The sequence below is a fragment of the Trachurus japonicus genome, chromosome 24 (genome assembly GCF_045865225.1).
Source record: "Trachurus japonicus isolate A0001 chromosome 24, Traja_1.0".
NCBI lineage: Eukaryota > Metazoa > Chordata > Actinopteri > Carangiformes > Carangidae > Trachurus > Trachurus japonicus.
Genome location: NC_140930.1, coordinates 10297678 through 10316247, shown reverse-complemented (window position 1 = coordinate 10316247; position 18570 = coordinate 10297678). Strand labels below are relative to the sequence as shown.

The 18570-nt window shown below is 40.4% G+C and overlaps 1 protein-coding gene across 10 annotated transcripts in view; it reads right to left on the bottom strand.

The window, feature by feature from the left end:
* lama2 (laminin, alpha 2) overlaps positions 1 to 18570 on the bottom strand; it is a 213593-nt gene that overhangs the window by 84700 nt on the left and 110323 nt on the right. For 7 of the 10 annotated variants that reach the window (XM_085771314.1, XM_085771315.1, XM_085771318.1 and 4 more), the window contains exons 21-26: positions 14993 to 15204; positions 9408 to 9514; positions 8427 to 8702; positions 7446 to 7626; positions 3456 to 3592; positions 624 to 755 (exon numbers count right to left, since the gene is read on the bottom strand). In XM_085771314.1, coding sequence (XP_085627440.1) covers positions 624 to 755; positions 3456 to 3592; positions 7446 to 7626; positions 8427 to 8702; positions 9408 to 9514; positions 14993 to 15204 — 1045 coding nt within the window. The remainder of the gene's footprint in view (positions 1 to 623; positions 756 to 3455; positions 3593 to 7445; positions 7627 to 8426; positions 8703 to 9407; positions 9515 to 14992; positions 15205 to 18570) is intronic. The other 3 variants (XM_085771322.1, XM_085771323.1, XM_085771324.1) reach the window with 1 other exon arrangement.

Genomic DNA, 18570 nt, shown 5'->3' with positions numbered 1-18570 from the left:
AACTGTAAAAAGAAATCTGTTAAATCAACAAGATAAATCAATAAATCAATCAGCAGTCTCTACCAGACAGTATATTCTAAGTTCTTCACCTTCATGTGAAGTTCCACTGTTAAAGAAATACAAGCTGAAGCTGCACTGAAAAGACGACTTAAGAACTAATAAGGACATGGTGTGTTGACACCATTAAACCTCTATTAACCAGGAGGCAAATCCTTTTATTGAGCATCGTAAAATCCACAATAAGAGCTTCATCATGCCCATGGAAATCCCCTTTGTTCTAGACTAACAATGACTCCAAGTCCCTGTTGATTTCAGCAGAAACAAACTAACACTGGACAAAGAAGAGGAAGAAAATGTCCTTATAGGGCACTTTTCACAGCAGCAAAAGTGGCAGATATTGAAAAAAGTAACCTAGAAAAACAGCAGATATAAAGAAGTCGTGCTACTCAAACACTTTTATCAACAAAAAGGTCTTGAGCTGCCTTTTTAAAAAAGTTCACACCCGTAATAGAGGTGGGCAGACTGGATAGTGGTCAGGCCTGAGTGGACAAGCTGGTGAGTGTGGACTAAAGAGGGGTTTAATACTAATGGTAATATTGGAAGTATTAATATGGATCATTTACCTGGGGAAAGTCTCTGTATCCAATTTGACATTCATTGCATTTCTCCCCTCTGAAGGAGTCCCGGCACAGGCAGCAGCCCGTGTTCACGTTACACTGCAGGGACACCGAGCCGATTGCGCTGCAGCCGCACTCCTGCACACACACACACACACATTGACAAACATACATTAATAAAATGATCACACAGAAACATTTTCTTGCATCTGGTTTTGGTCCGTCAGAGCAGAAAACAGCCAACTTCAAAGTTCAGAGGTCACATGTTTGAAATCACTCTAAAGACTAAACCATATTCCTGTTGTCACACGGTGTTGTTCCTACAGGCGAACAAACAATGGTGGATGGTAATAGAAACCAGAAATCTCTCAAAGGTAAAAAAAAAAAAACACACACTATAAAAATAGATGTTTGGCATATTTGCTGTGAGGCAGCGGCTGCAGAGACACAATCACAAACAGAAGCTGCAACTTTCTGTCTGGTGAGACAGAACAAATCTTCAGAGTTAAATTCCCTCTACAGGGCAGCAGCAGCTTTATGTAAACACTGAACGCTGCTCAGGCTACAGGTGAGACTGAACTCCTGACTGAAACAACAGGGTTTTAGTATGTGTGTGTGGTGGTATTGATATCAATAGAGCGTATAAAGCCTTGGGGCAACCATATATTAAAAGGTAAAATAAAATCTTTAACACTTTATTCATGTGAGTATGTGTAAGGTACTGTATAGTTATACATATATAACCCTTTTTTTCTCCCCAACACTGTGTTCAGCTGCCAGATCTCAGGAGAGTAACAAGTAAACAAGCCCAAAACAAGCAAAATCTCTCTCAAAAAAAAAGAAGAAACAAAACAAAACTTCAGCACATTGACCACAAGAGGGGCTTAAACGTCCAAAAGCTCTCCTCCATCAGCCGCACGGAGCATTTTCGTTTGAATGTCTATCACTCAAGTATCCCAAACCGTTAAAAAAAAGCCTACAGTATGATTGGCTACTACTCGTTGCAGGGTCAGAGCCAATCAGAAGCAGGATGCTGGTGGGAAAAACTCTGCTGTCACCTTCAACCAGCGACGACCAATACAATACTGTTATTTACTTCATTCATATGATGGTTCTTTGTACTTTGTCTTATCTTTATTATGGGGGCAGGTGTGGTTTACATGGTTTGGTGCAGCAGCATTATGTTCTGGTGGTTATGTGTGTGTAAAATAGTTTAACAATAATTTGACATGTATTTTGTACGTGTTTTGTTCAGTTTCATTTTTGTTTGTACTTTGTGTTTTAACTTTTAACTTTCTACTTTGTTTCGCTCTGTCTTTGCTTCCTTTTCATGTTTGTGTTGCACCACTCAGATGAGTCGCAACTCCTCTCTGTTCGTCCTGCTGTACTCCTCCTGATCAATCTGTTGGTAAACTCGGTACTTTCAGTACTTTCATGTTGGTGCTGCTTCTAATAGTCTATTGCTGCTTCTAATAGTTTACTGTTATCGCTGCCTCGCGGCCCCTTTGGTGAGATACTTCTAGCACTGAAAAAAATTGCTTTTCAAACCCTTTGAACAACATGAACAAGCATTGTGATAGTAAGGAGTACAGTATGTGGGGAAAGGGTAGGAGCGTAAAGAAAGGAGAGGAGGAAAGAAAATGAGAAAGAAAGAGATTGCAAGTGAAATGGAGAGAATACAAAGGAGAAAAGGGCGCACAGCAAAGACTGGAGTGAAATAAATGGTAACCAACGGATACAGAAAAGGGCAGATATAAATATATAGATACATAGTAAATTATAACTACAACTGGAAGAGCATACAGTATGTTATTTCCTTTGATAATATTTACCACTCATTATTTATAATTAAACATATATTGAACCATGTGTACATGTGTAAATCATTGTATGTATAAACACAGCATATATGTTCATTTAAATAGCTTGTTCATGATTTACTTACACTTTATCAATAATCTTATTATGAACCACTGACATCTCCTAAGTAACTAATGTGTAATTGATATAATGCTTGATTTCTAAATGCAGAATACATCATTTATAAGTGTGTTTATAAAATACATACTTATTAATATCAATGTACAGTAGGACAAATAGTCTACTTGCCAACAATGAGTACCCGGAAATGTTGAGTACCCCAAAGTTTTATGTTAGAAATATATAGTATGGGTCTCCAGTATTCAGAAACTGCCGGATGCTAATTTATATATATTGGGCAATTAGCACAATTGACATAATTAGCATAAATTAGCATCATTGCCTATATGGGCAATATTTCAGCAAAATTGACTTGGCTGATCTGGGCAATATTGGAGTGGTTTTAGGGGTTATTGATGATGCTGAATCCATTTCTGACATTTTCAAAATTCAAAATGGCTGTCTAAACCGGAAGGGACCAGATTGAAATCCATCAAAATCGGCCCACTGGCGGTTTAAATCTGGTCACTACCGGTTTAGACAGCCATTTTGAATTTTGAAAATGTCAGAAATGGATTCAGCACCATCAATAACCCCTAAAACCACTCCAATATTGCCCAGATCAGCCAAGTCAATTTTGTTGAAATATTGCCCATATAGGAAATTATGCTAATTTATGCTAATTATGTCAATTGTGCTAATTGCCCAATATATATAAATTAGCATCCGGCAGTTTCTGAATACTGGGGACCCATACTATATATTTCTAACATAAAACTTTGGGGTACTCAACATTTCCGGGTTCACAATGGGGCTCTATGGGCTGGCAAGTAGACTAAAATGCCTTATGAATGATGATAAATGATGACAATGTGACATCACAGGTGGTTTCCCACACTCGGAGCAGACCTGACCCACCTTACACCCGGTGACAATGTCGTGGCCCCAGTGGTTGGGAGCGCAGCGGTCACACCTCTCACCGATGGTGTTGGGAGGACAGATACACTGTCCTGTGTTGGCATCACAGTTGTCTCCCACGTGACTGCACTGACAGGCTGCAATTAGAGGAGAGGAGTGTGATACAGGAATGTATAAAAGACAAATAATTGTTGTGTGTCTTTTTTTTATTTTTTACTCTTAGTTCTTGTAGTTCTCAACAATGACACTGTTTCCCTTTCAAAACATTGTTCTGCTGACTAACAGAATCCAAACAAACAAAAACACTGTGTCTGGTAGCGAGAACAGTGAATGCAGCACATTTTGACACATTTTTATAAAAGGAATTTAAACCTGGGCGAAACATTTTAGTGAGAGTGTGTATCCAGTTCAACTGCTGTGAAAAACTGTCTTCAAGTTTATATGATTTGACACCATCCAGAGAAGTAGAAGTGGTAGAGAAAATGTTTAGTATTTATTTACACCGTTGCCCATACAGTAGAGTTGGAATAAAATATTTTTTTAAACATATTCTCATGAAATGATTATGACAATGTGATTTATTCTTGATAGATAAAGTGGTATAACTTCTCAAAACTTTATTGATCAATCTCTTCCAAATATTTCACTGTAAAAAATTAAGTTTTATAATAGGAATAAAAAGAGGAATGTGTCTGAAAACAAAATAATTTCAACTGTACAGTATGAGCAACAGTGTTTATTAGGTGCATATAGAAATATAAGGACTATGCAACATAACGCATTAAAAAAAAAACAGTGTAGTTTCAGTCTGAAAGTGATTTGAATTAATGCTACTTTTGAGTTACTGCATAAAGATTGAGTCGTTCCTACAGTAGGAGGAGATGGTCTAATCCCTGTCACCCTGGTAATCCTGCAGTGTTGCTCGTTTCAATTTATTCAATACCAATTAACTCACTCAATCACCAACATTTCCTATAGAAAACAGAGTCCTCGCCCCCCCGCCCACTGCTGTTTGAATTGAAATGTTAATGCTCATGAACTGTGAAACCATATTTAGAGGAGACCTCCATCATTTTGTTGATATGTCAATTGATTTAATGATGTCAAGTTTCCTATGGGATACAGTATATAATGGACTCGCACCCAATTAACTGCTGAAAATAATTTTCCGGCTGTGTAAATGTGGAATATTTATTTTTAGAAGCCACATGCCCACAGTCTGGATCATGTTTGTATATTTTTTGACTTTCCTGCAGTGAAATTTCCTGGAACATTAAACACAAGTCGGTGTATTGTTATTCCTGCAACCTGACTGCTGCACCGTGGTATTGATTTTAAAGCTAATAATTCCCAGTGCTCCCTTGTCTTTTCGCTGTATGACCAGACTTTCCGGCTAACTTATTAGCTCTTCTTGGCCGTCAATAGTGGTTGGCATCAATAATAATATACTGCATGAAGACCTTTGTGGGGAAAAGATATTCATGGTCGTACTTAGGATACATCAGTGCTTAATCCTGAGTTTGGGTTTACAGGAAGTGTTGCACTGGTTCCCAAGTTGTTTGGGTTCCAATCCAAAACAAAAGAAGGGTACAAGTGGTTTAATATTTTGGTATTTTATAGGGATTCATATTGTTAATACAGGGACCCCACCCACAACGCTGTGGTTTTACATTCCAATTTTACTCTGATAACAAATTGAATCCTTATATATTTATTGATTTACATACTTACGCAAGCAGGAGACGTCTCTATTTACATATATTGGTTCTATTCTTTTTTCCCCCCTGGGCTGCAGTATTCATGGTTTAGAAATTATATTATATAAATTTAATTGATTGCTTGTGGGCACTGCACCAGCTGACGCCTTTACAGTGTAAATCTCAAACCAACAGTACTGGGACGCATTATTTTTCATTGTGTTGTTAGTAGAGAGGTAGCAGTGTTTAGCAACAGAGGAAACAGGCTACACATATAGTGATTGGATATCAACTGGTTTTCCTGTACTATAGATTTAGGTGTAAATAGGTAAAATTGCCTATTTTTGCCCATAACTCAGCCCATACACTCAGTAATCCAGACTAACTACCTGAGGATCCTGAAGGATTCAAGGAACCCTCTGTAGACCTGTTTGAGGACACTGTGATGTGTGTGCCTCGTCGATTTAGCCTTGTGACACAACTTGAGACTGAGCTGAAGGTTCATCATGGTAATGACCCTACAGATAAGACATCACTGTTTCTATAACTGTCCTTAACTTAGACCCTATAAAACTGTGGAGAGACCAGAAGGTGCCAGATCTAGACGACCCCCACCCCACCCAGTCTGATGGAGTTTGACAGGATCTGCCGGGGAGAGTGGGATAAACTAAACTGAAAAGCTTGTGAGATTTAAAAAGACTTGAAGCTGTAATTGCTGTCAAAGAGGTTTTTACAAAGTGCTAAATTAGATGTATGAATATCTCTCTTAAAGTGAGATTCTTCACTTTGTCATTATGGATTAGGGAGTGTAGCTTAATGGGCACATTTGTATTAATTCATTATCAGTTTTATCTCTTTAAAACTCAATCTCCAACACAGAGAGAGCAAAAAGTGAAGGTTTCTGAATTCTTCATGAGGCCCCTGATGATTTGTTTTCTATGTGCAGAATATCCTGATTTATGTCAGAGACCAGTCTCTTTCTTTATTTCACAGAAACTATAACTTTTTTTCTAATATTAGCAAGAATAATAATAATTCCATCTCCACTTGGTGCATGGACGATATCCAATCAGTGACATGCGTCTGTACAATTTGGGCAAACCTTGACCTTTAATTTGAGGTGTAAATACAGACGTGCTTGGTGTTAAATTGCAACCAATTTAACTCTGAATCCCTGCTGCAGGAAGGTGACAGGCTTTCAGCGGAGGTGTGGAAAATGAATTAGCTGGAACTCTCATAAATCTACATATAGCACAGGATAGTATGGTAAGAAGAAAAAGTATTAATGTAGCTATTGTAAATAAGCTGCAATCTAGAAACCAAATGAGCTAAAAAAAATTATTTGAATTATTTGAATAACTTCTTCCATTCTGGACATAATAATTATCTGCTTTTGTGCCCATTCACCAGGCAAGATGCATAAAACATCTCTTTTTGCTAAATAATTTATTGATGATGTCAGTATTATTCTGTGTGTCAACTTTCAAACACATCCATATCAATCAGCAGCTCCATTCTGTTCAACACTGTGGTTTTCCCACTGTTTTGCAGATCCTGGGTCCAAATACTTCAAACTTCTTCATTTGCCTACGTCCTTCCTTGCTTCGTTCATACAGTAGGTTCCTTCTTTCATGCATCTACTGTATATGTGAAGATGTCTGTTTTATTTGATGTGGCTGTAGCTTTTGCGTAGATGCATGTTTCATGACCCTGGGGAGAACTGCTTAACTATTTATAATTCACAGCGTAGTGTAAAAAAAATTAGACAATCGTCAATGGCAATAAACTTATGAGATATGTATAACTCCTGCAGGTCTGATTTTTAAAATATCAGAAGATATACATGTAGGTGTAGCCACAATGCACTGTGCTGTAATGTCCACAAAGCTGCATTCAGGTAACTGAAGCCAATCACAACAGTTTTTGCAATGATTGCATTTTTTTTTTCTCATTTAACTTTTCACTGCCTATGGGGGAAAAAAAGCTTTTGTTTTGCAATAATTATAAAATGATGTGAAAGGATGCACAATGCATTTTTGACGTGACATAATAGCTTTTCAAACAGAATCACTCTGCAGACAATTTGTGTAAACTTTAAATTGAAAAGCAGTTTCCTAACGACAGCGTTTTATGATTCCAGGCATTGTTGTGTACACGGCGCTGCTACGTACTTCCCCACGGACTGAGCTACATTTGCTCTTTGAGTCGACATCATGGTTATTAAAGAACGTCTACACCTATCACCCCCACCAACACACACACACACACACACACACACACTGTTTGTGCTTACGTGTGCAGCCGCCCTCCTGGAAGTTGAAGAATCCTCGTGAGCAGCGGTCGCACTTGGGTCCGGTGACGCCGGGCTGACAACGACACTGTCCGGTCTCATCACAGTCAAAAGACTTTGAACCGAAGGAGTTACAGTGACACGGGATGCAATGTCCACCTGTGGCGATGCCGTGGGTCTGAGGCTGGAGACACACAGGGGAAGGGACGGCAGTTAGGAAATGATCTACAGTAATAGTAGAAAATAAAGTTAAGCTACAGACACTCAAACAACTAGAAAACAAGGAGGTTCCAACATAAGACTCATTTCAGACTAAATAAGAAGGCCAGAAATGAAGATTTTCAGTCCTTTCATCATTTTTTATAGCTTTTGAACTCTGTTTCTGGGAAAAGAAAAAAAACATGAAAGATGCTTTTTACTGAATCTTTTAGAATTGTATTTTGTCTTAGAAGCAACTAAAGACTGAATAAGGGTTTTTGAAAGCGAACCATCTGAAAATCCTTGTTGCTGCTGATGAGACTAAAACAAAGCCATGCCTGTAGGTTCATCACACGGGACCCAGACATTCACACAGTTCACACAGTGTCTCTCAAACTGTGTCATGTCAGCTCAGCCACTGTTGTTTTTTAAGTTTTTTCCTGAAAATCAAAGGCTTCTATGACACAAAACATTACTGCGTTACTTAAAAAGTGACATTTTTTGATGATGTCTCCATGGTGTGAATCTATTAAAATGTGTTAAAGATTGTTATGTTGACATTTTCCCCTCATAATTTCACACAAAAACAACACAAACAGCCATGTTAGTGAAACTCCACTGCACAGCAGCTGCTTTTCCATGCACTGTTTTAAATATCCGGGCTCAAAAACCATGACAACCAAAGAGCAAACAGGTCAAATGTGTTTTAAACCCATTTTAGGACAGAAAAACACACCCATTCTACTGAAAACACACCAGTGCAATCCCACATGCACGGTGCGTTACCCCTCTCTTAGGCCTGTACGCCCCCCTTGGACAACCCCCCGTGCGGGACGGCCCAACCCATCGCTGCTGCTGCACAGTTTCCATAGGAACGCGCTCCACCGGCCGCCGTGTCTCCCGCCTCTCGTAACCTTGGCGGCGCAGGTCACAGCGCCGCCCCACGAAGCCGGGGCGACAGATGCAGCGCCCCTCCACATCACAGCGCTGAGATATGGAGCCGTGAGCGCTGCAGCGACAGGGCGCGCACTCCTGCCGCTCAGCATCCCACCAGCAGTTAGGCTGGACCAATCAGAGCGCAGGTGGGTGGAGCAAGGGACCAATGAGAGTGAGTGAGTGAGTGAGGGGGACAAATATAAACAACAAACTGAAAGTACAAGTGGAAACAAGTGGAGGAATAAAATTAATGATCCAACAAAGTATACAGTATTATCATTGTATAGGCCTATTTATGGTTATATTATCAAGATTATGGAAATGTTAACAATGTGATAGACTAACACAGAAAAGATGAATGAAAGAAGAATAGCAGTTAAATAGCAAACAATTACACCTTGTTTATGTGACGTATTGATAATCATGAAACCTGATTGTCCTGTGGGATTTAACTGTTATGGCCTCACATAAAACTGAGCAATGGTTCATCAAAACATACATCTACAGCTGATTGATTTCTGCAGCATATTGATCGACTAAGTGGGCCTTTAATTTTTCATATCACCTCACTTGCAGTACAAGAGCAAATGCTAGTGGTGGAATTATAATTAGCTGGAGCTCAAGTCAGCCTCTGACCTGCCACACATCCATCACATCGACGGTTCAATTTAATGTAAAATAATGAGGAACAATGAATAATACAAATAAAAGCATGATCCACCAGATATTGTAAAATTGCAATAAAACGATTCAGTATATGTGGAAAATAAGTAAATAAAAAGTCAACAGAGGGATGATGTCATCACATGTTGGCAGCCATTGGTTCCTTACCACGCATTCGTCGCACTGTCGTCCAACCACATTTTCTTTGCACTGGCACTGTCCAGTCTCTTTATTGCAGACCTCAATTACCGAGCCATTAGTGTGACACTGGCAGGCTGCAGGAGGAGGAGAGGAGAGGAGAGCAGAAGATTTTACATTAATTATCATTTACTAATGTCTACATTTCTATACGAGGACAAGCTACAATAGCAAATATTGGTTTAACAATAACACAAGTAGGTGAGTGTGTTTACTCCAGGCTACAGTTGGCTGGATAAGAGCTTCGATCCTGCTTAAGGTGTTCTTCCGGATTAGCTGTAAATATTGCACTTTAATATCCTGCTCACCGCACTTTAGAGAAAATCTTCTATTGCCAAAGAAGATTCTTAAATCGAGGGGGGGACTTTTTGCCAGATTAAATTTTTGTATATAGAAATGACATTATCATTCATATGAGAATATAAATTCCCAAATGTTCTTGATGAAACTCGGGTGGAGAAAGTACCTGCACAAATTCACTCCTATGAGGAAAAAAAGTTAAATCAAACAAAGCTTCAGATTAAAAAAAGTTGTGTCCAGTTCAACTGAAACACCATTTCATTCATGTGTCAATACACATGTAAATACATGACACAATGTAAGAAGCAGTTCTTCTCCTGCACAGAGAAGCTCAAGACTTTAAAAAAAAGAAAAAGATTATAGTTCCCCCTAAAAAACAAGATTAGCAGTTACTGAACCCGTCCTTGTTGAAATCAAAATAAAGCTGTTTGCCTTGAGTTATTTGGAGAGGTTATTCCCTTTCTTAATGACAGTACATTCACTATAACTTTATAAACCATAAGATCCACTTCTCTCTCTTCTCTTCTCTCACTGCCTCTCTGACACTGAAAACGATTGCATAACATTCAGTTCATGGTCTTTTGTCATGTGTGCAGTTTTTTTTTTTTTTTCAATGCTGCTCTGAATGGGCTCGCTCCAGAATTATAAAAACACATTCCCACATATGACCTTTCAGCTCTTTTCTTGTTCTATCTATCTCTCTTTATCTTTCTCACTTGTGATACTTTGTAGGATTTCAACACATTTCTTAACTTTATGTGTTTAAATCCTACTGGGAGAGAAAAGACACACCCACACACGTCAATCAACCCCTTTAGATATACAATTAAAAGCTTGAACATTGCAGCTCCCATCTGGTGAACGGGCTGTCAGGAGCAAATACACACACACAAAACACGTACACCTTTCTTAGGAAATTAGTAGCACATACTGTACCACATCCCATACACACAAATGCATCATCATAGCCATTTTTTACTTGCTGCCATGCTCTCTACTTAGATGCAAAAGAGACAGAAGGACAGACCTGAGTGTAGGATGGGAAAAAAGAGAGAGAGAGCGAGCGAGGGGTACAACAGATGTCCACACACACGAACGCATACACACAGAAATATGCAGCAACACACTCGGCAGTGCTCGACGTAGCTGCACCGATTTCTGCTCCACACGCAAACGCGAGAGGGCATGCATCCTCTCCCACGCACACGCACATACAGACACCCACCCACACACACACACACATTCACTTGCATGCATGCATGCAGATGTACACACACACAAACACACATAACCGCCCCTGATTAAACATACAAGAAAACATGCACAATATACGTCTGTCTCTGTTTCACACAGTCTCTCACCCCCTCCCTCTCTCCGCAGTCTCACCCCTCGGGGACCATCTGGACTCCGTTCTGTCAGTCGCTACAATGCCGGCGTTGTTGCAGAATAAAAAAATGTTGCTTTTTCTTTTCTTTTCTTTTTTTTAATACCATTATTTTCACAGCCGGCCTTGAAGCTGAAGATGACGACTCTTTGCAAATTGAAATGTACATTATTTTCCGCTGCTCTGCAATTAACAGTCTGTCATTAACTTAAGTTATTAACAGGAGAGGTTATCATTAGTTTATTCTACATTGTTAGCACTAGACTTTACACAACCTCTAGATGTTATACAATCTGTTACTGTAAGTGCGCCCACAGTACAGCACAATACCAAACGCATATTGAATCCACAGTCAAGGTAAACATGCAAACGTATAGAAAAGTGGCTGTTGACACATTTGCTTAAGAATCTATTTTATCGTTATTTCTGCCACTGCTGCAGATGCCCTATAGATGTAGATATTCTTTTGAATAGGCAGCACAGAAAGGAATCACAACACCCTGTGCAGCGGCAATAGATACAGTACACACTGACTTTAGTAGGAACACCTCTGCACATGCTTATCAATGCAATTATCCAATCAGCCCAACACGTGGCAGCAGAAATATAAAATCATGCAAAGGTACAAAGTGGTGGAAAAATATACAATCTCAGTGACTTTGATTGTAGCAGGCCCCTGTCGATGGGCTGTGGCCGGTTTGGTCACGATTTACATGACACAAAGCAAAAAGCACTTCAGAGGCCTCCCCCAGAGATCAAATCTGAATCCAGAAGGATGTCTCTGGGTTGTGGCAGAGCGGGAGATTGGCAGCATTAATGTGCAGCTGACAAATCTGCAGAGATGATACGATGCAGTCGTGGAGACACGGAGCAAAATCTCAAAGGAGGCTCTCCAATATCTGCTGGAATCCAGGTTGCAAAGAGGTGGTTGGTTAACAGCAGCAAATGGAAGCTGCCTCAAGTAGGTGTTCCTAATAAAGTGAAGACTTTTTACCTTCAGTTTCTTGTTTCTGAGTTTGGCTGAAACATGTTTTTTGTTGCCATCTGTGTGATCATGTGTTTGACATTTTTCACTGAGTTTATCTCTCACTTTTCTCACTCCAGACCAGATCAAGTTCAGGGTTAAGCTGCGTGACCGCAGATATCTCAGAGTTAAGTGCGAGTTCCTCATTTCCTCTTTATTGTCAGGGTTCAAGAGCTGGGAATTAAACCTGCGACCTTCAAGCCTCAGACCTTCTGAAAGCAGAGGTGGTGTCACGCATAAAAGTCAAATAAAGGTAGGTTACTGTGGTCATAATTTGCACTTACACACATCAGGGTCTGCAACTCATATATTTCTTTTGCTACATACACACATTCAAATATTGAGAACTTCAGTGAGTGTTTCTTTAAAATGCTGAGGGCAAAATTCAGCTGAGGTATGATCAGAGAGAGATGAGCAGTTTTTACTGTAAATGACACTTGTAGCCTGCACCGTGATAAAACGCCAGGTTGTAATTGTCTCCGACTTGTGAAATGCTGCACTGACTCGGGCTTTCGCTCCGGTGGAGACGGAGTGCATGTTGGTTCAGACTCTCTCCCTTTCTTCAGTCTTTTAATTTTACTTTACTACACTTTGTGGCCTATCAGTTACATAAAAAGTGAGAGCCTCGGTACTGGACGGACCATTAGGAGGACTGAAATTAGAAGTGCGAGATTTGCCAAAAAATCCCCAAAGAGCTTATTGATCGACTATATGAAGCATCTGCAAACCATTCATTAACTGTCAGACACGGAGGAAGCATAATTACATTATTGAATTACTACACATCCACTTTCTTCCAGCGATTGGACAAACGGGCAATTCACACATCTTCTTAACAACTCGCAAACTGCCCCCCCAAACCCGTGTGAGAAATGGACGGACGGAGTTAATTTTCTTGAATTTGCTCCTCAGACAAATCACTTTGTGGTCAACTTTGCTTTGCAGATGAAACCATTTTACATTCAGTGGCTGAATGAAACTGAACAGGTTTGGCTGCAGCAAAAATGGCCGCAGATGGAAACTCTGACATCAAAAGAAAAAGTAAATGATTTTTACAGTCTAATAGTGCACAAATGGACTCAGCCTGAACTCTCCTGCTCCACTCAATAAAATTCATTAAGACTGGGAGCGATAGGGAGAGCGAGGTGGACGGGGAGAGAGACACAGACCGACGGTGGCGGGGAGAGAGAGCGAGGGAGAGGGAGACGGAGAAAGAGAGAGTTGTTGTGTTTTAATAATTCCTGGTGGTCTTTTGTCATTCGCGCAGGATCGATAACAACCCTCCATCTCCCAGACACGAGCCGATCAGCACTGTAGGAGAGCAATAGATCAGGCTGATTAATCAATAACCATTTAGCTGGGTGGAGAGGGGAAACAACTACAGAACAATGAACTATCAAATACACATTAATACCGTCTGTCAGCCGGTCTTCCTGCCTTTGTGCATGTCTGACGGTTTTATCTGTCTTGTTATTGGCCGGCCTGTCTATCGCTCATCCGGAGGCGTCCATCTGTTAATCTGTCTTTTCTGCTAAAAGCGCAGGTCTCTTTCCAACCTGTATGTTAGCGTTCAAGCGCCATCTCTCTGTACAGGTAAAGCTTTTTGTTTTCTTTTATTTTTCTATTTTCTCCCTCTCTTTCTCTCAAACACAGCTGGCAGCCGGTGGGCCGCTCCGACATCACACCTCCTACCAGCACAGCTGCTTGCCGATGCACAGTCACACTCTCCAGATGGTGCACTATCTACTCAATGTTTTCAGCGCGAAGGATTAAAGGTATCATTTAGCTGAAATTGAGTTTCATAGACGGAGTAGTACCCTTCAGTGTTAATGCCCCTTCTGAGACTTGCAAGCTGCACCACAGGCGTTCTTCATAATAATTCCTTGAGAAGTAGATCATGTTGTCTCTTAAAGCCGCGGTGTGAAGAGAGTTTGGATCTGATTATAGCCCCCTGTCCACACCCACGTATTTAACACCATAAAACACAGCATTTTACATATAAAATACAGTCATGGCTGGATGTACACATATGCAATATAGACTGTTTAGCCTTTAATAGGCTCTGACGAAAGGTAATGGCATGCAAGAAATGAAAGAAATGTTCTATAAGGTATCCTCCTTCTATACCAGACTTCAAAACAAGCCTTTGTAACAGAGACCCTGAGGGTTCAATGCACTGCAACTTAAAGAGAACACACAAACAAACTACAAATTCAGAAAGTAACTTCATCAGTTTACAATGTATGCCCTATTAACATTCACAAAATAGTGATGTGGACTGTGGAGCAGGATTTTGTCCACCTAACCCTGCTTCTTAATTTTATAAGTTATGAAGAGGCTACACATTAGTTATGATAGAAGTCATTTTTGTGTGTGTATTACAATGTCAATATAGCAGGATATTATTTCAAATTATGCTCGGTTAGCTTAGTTGTTTTGCATTGCAGGCATTGTCAAATTGACAAAGTTGTTTTCTGAATTTGTAGCGTGTTTGTGTCTTTGCATGTGTTTCCTCATGTTGTTGTGCATTGTTGAGCTTTCAGGGCCACTGTTATACAGTACTGTAGGCCTATGTGACTTTTGTAGCATCCACTGTGACTAGTTACCATAATAATGCCAAATGCTTCTCAAAGTGTTGTCTACAACAGCACAAGAAGCAAAAAAAAAGAATGAATATGAAGCTTTATTATCTGTGAGGAGTTTATAACCTTAAAATAAGGACGTTCCAGTATGTATTGGATATATTGTTTATGGTTTATACATGTAGGTTTCAGCTGTGAGAGATCTACATCATATTTATCTTTGTTTACTTGTGTGATGTTTGTTTTTGTTTGTTGGTTTCCTTACGTTGGCAGTTTTTGGCTGTGATAGCGTCGCCGTAGTAACCGTCTGCACAGCTGTCGCACTCCGACCCGCCGTAACCTTGCCGACAGCGGAGGCACTGGCCCGTGATTGGATCGCAGCTGCCGGGTGTGGACAGGTCCAGGTTGCCATGGCAATCACAGGGCTGGCAGGAACCTCCCGGTACGGCGGGGCTGCCGAAGTATCCGTTGGAACATCTAGGGGGCGGCAGAGAGACGGAAGAAATAAATATTGATGACAAATACTTCATGTCAGATTTTTTTTTTTTTCACCCTGGACATTTCAAATTTCAGATTTTGGCGACTACAAGTGAAAGCATCAACCAGGATTTTCACCAGAATTACCTACCTCTTCTAAAAACAGAAGTGAAAGCTTCAGTTGGTAACAATTATTCAGTCATATTTGCTGGAACTGTCACTATATTCCGATAGTCGGACATTAAATGGGTAATTTAGGACAAAATCCAACTCCTGTGATCGTATTTGCCACAATCCACCGCGATCAAAGATTCTCCACCAGTCAGGTAGAGGGAGCAGGAGGAGCAAAGTTTTCATAAAGAGACCTGACGATGTATCGTCTTGAAATTTCCAACCAAGTCACTTTTACCAACTTACCAACTGTAGCTATCATAATGCTGTAAAAGAAACTACAAAGAGAGATTTAAAAAGGAAAACAATTGATCACTGTACCATATGTATAGGGATAGTGCAGTGATATCTCTTAAGTGCAGTTTTGCTTTGCTTTCATGCTGAAAATAATACTGGAAAGAAGCAGATTTTGTGTCATTCATGGTCTGTAAGAGAATATGTAGTGGCTCAATTGTCTTCTGTCTTTTGTATCGAACAACTAGAGAAAACAACTTTCAGACTTCAGCCAGTAAACAATCATCACAGATGCTGTTTACCCTCAGCTTCCAGCTTCTTGTGAGGCAACAACACACTGATCTCGAAACATAAGATCACTAATTAAAGTGTAGGTCTCACCCCCCAACAAGAGCTGCCAACTAATATCCAACCATCAAGTAAACAAGCAATAAAGCTGAGCTGAGCCCAGAGGAATTACCAGCATTGTTACAGCATGACTGTAACCGGTGAGAGCACTTGGCTGAAGGTTCCTGTTGTATAATTCATATATAAAAGATAAAGCAACAAACAGCTACAGATACTGTATGAACTTTAAGTTTAAGTTCATTTAAGCTTTAACAGTTTGTTTTATAAATTAGATCGTGTGTTCTTCAGGCTGTCATTCCCAAAACTGTTAATTTACACCAGGTTTTACTCAAATAGAAATATTAATCTAACTGAAAATATATACTGTATGAATCTCTAAATTATTGCTAGTACTTTCTACTACAAAGTCAATATGAGAATAATAAGCATGTCTTCGGGCAATTATTCTTGTCTGTTGATCATTTTTATCTGTAGAAACTGATGTTGTTTTTCTATTATTGAACATAATTTGGTAGCTTCATACCAATAAAAAGAAGATCAAAAATGGATTTAATTCTTTTATGCGGTTCTTTGTATTTGGTGAAAAATAAGTGAAAGAATACCTCCCTGCTTTTGATTTGTCTCACTCATGGACACAACAAATTAAAAATTGGTTGAGCCCCGGGGAGAGGTTAAGGACACACAACTCCAAGAAATTTGTCCTTGATTCCTCACACTCTTTCATTTGATTAATAATAATAACAGGAAGTCCAGTCACAGTGGCTGCGAAATATATTAAACTGAGAGTGTTGTGAGGAGCGCAGCGCTGTGACAAGAGCCACTGGACCCAAATACAAACTGGCCTGAGCTGAAATAAAGCTCTACAGGCTGAGGAGGGAATTGAGATGAAATAGGAGAGGAGGAGAAAAAGAGAGAGAGTGAGGGGAGAATAGGAAGAGGAAGAGAGAGAGAGATAGAACAGATGAAAAGAAAGAGAGAGATCAAGACGAGCGGAGGAGAAATGTCTTCACATTGAAAGGAGAATTGAATTTAGAGAGGAGGGAAAAGAAAAGGAGAGAGAAGGGGGAAAGAGTCAAGAGCAGCCAGCCATTATTACCACTGACCCTCCTTGGTGCTCAATAGAGCTGCTTTATTAGCTTCTGAGTGTGTGTGCATCTTGTTGAGGTGTGTGTATGTGTGTGTGTGTGTGTGTGTGTGTGTGTGGGGGGGGTATTTCCCTACTGAAGTGGTGAATTGTACAGGCAGCAATCTCACTATTTGATGGGAAAGACGAGGGAAGAAAGTGTGCGTTTGAGTCTCTGTTTAGTCTAACTTGCAAGATCAATTCATATTCTATTCTATTCTATTCTATTACGTATATACTGTACAGAGTAGTTACCAGTGATGGGAATAACGCCGTTAAAATGAATATTAATTATCATGATAAATAAAACTCAACCTGTCACACAGCTCCATGTTGTCTCTGTGTGGTGTTCAGGGACAGTCAGGACAGTCTGAGGACAGAAATATTAATGCACCGTGACACTGTGGCAGGTCTCTGTACGTCTTCACCACAGATCAGATGTTCAGCTGTAGGAGCGGAAAACTCAGCTGTTCTCTCCACCGCGACGTGCGCCTGGCGGTTTCTTTCTTTTTTTTTTTTTTCCATATATCAAGCTCCGGTAGCACAGCAGGACGCTGTGCAGCTTCTGCTCACCTCCTGACTCTGTGCAGCTTCTTCATTAAATCCAAACAGTCCGACACAGCGACGCACTGCTCCTCTTTGACTCTAAAGTCTCTGTAGCTCATCAGCCCGGAACTCGCCGTCATGGACCAGAAACGACGGCGGCGTTTGGCCTCAGTGTCTCGGACTTCCAGAGCAGCTACAGCGCAGCGTTGTGACCTCAACCATGGTTGATGAGAGCAGAAATGTTGTTGTTGTTTATTTTGTTGTTGTTGTTGTTGTTGTTGTTGTTGTTGTTGTTGTTGTTGTTGTTGTTGTTGTTGTTGTTGTTGTTGTTGTTGTTGTTGTGAAAATGGGCGAGCTCGTGAAGACGCGAATTTACACAAAATGGTCACGAGTCAAAACGAGCGTCAAACCGCGTATCTCGCGTTTGGTCGCGCGTCACAACTCGAGCGAAAAAAAAGCGTTCCTCGTGTTTGGTGGGAAGCCCCTTGTGGGTCTTCCCACCAAACACGATGAAATAGACGAAGACGCGATGGTCCCGTCGCCCAAAAAAAATCGGGTGTATTGCGTCGCAAAAAAAAAAAAGTCGCGTCTACCGCGTCTCGCGCCTAATCGCGTCTCGCGCCTAATCGCGTCTTTGCGTCACGGCCTTTTACACCGCGGACGTAACGAATAAACGGTGACGGTGTGAACGAACAACATAGAACAGGACCAGACGTGGCGTTGTTTCCTCTTTTCACCGACAGCTCCACTCTCCCTTACTTACACTAACTACTGTTATTGTTGAGGCCAGAGAATTGTGGGATTTGTAGTTTTTGACCAATCGCAGGTTGTGCTCTTTCTTTTTGTGATTTTCCCGGTTCACACATGTTTGTTTTTTTTAGGGGCAAATGCGAGTGAAATGCTCGCCCATGGTGGGCATAAGAAAATGTAAGACCTGTCTAAAA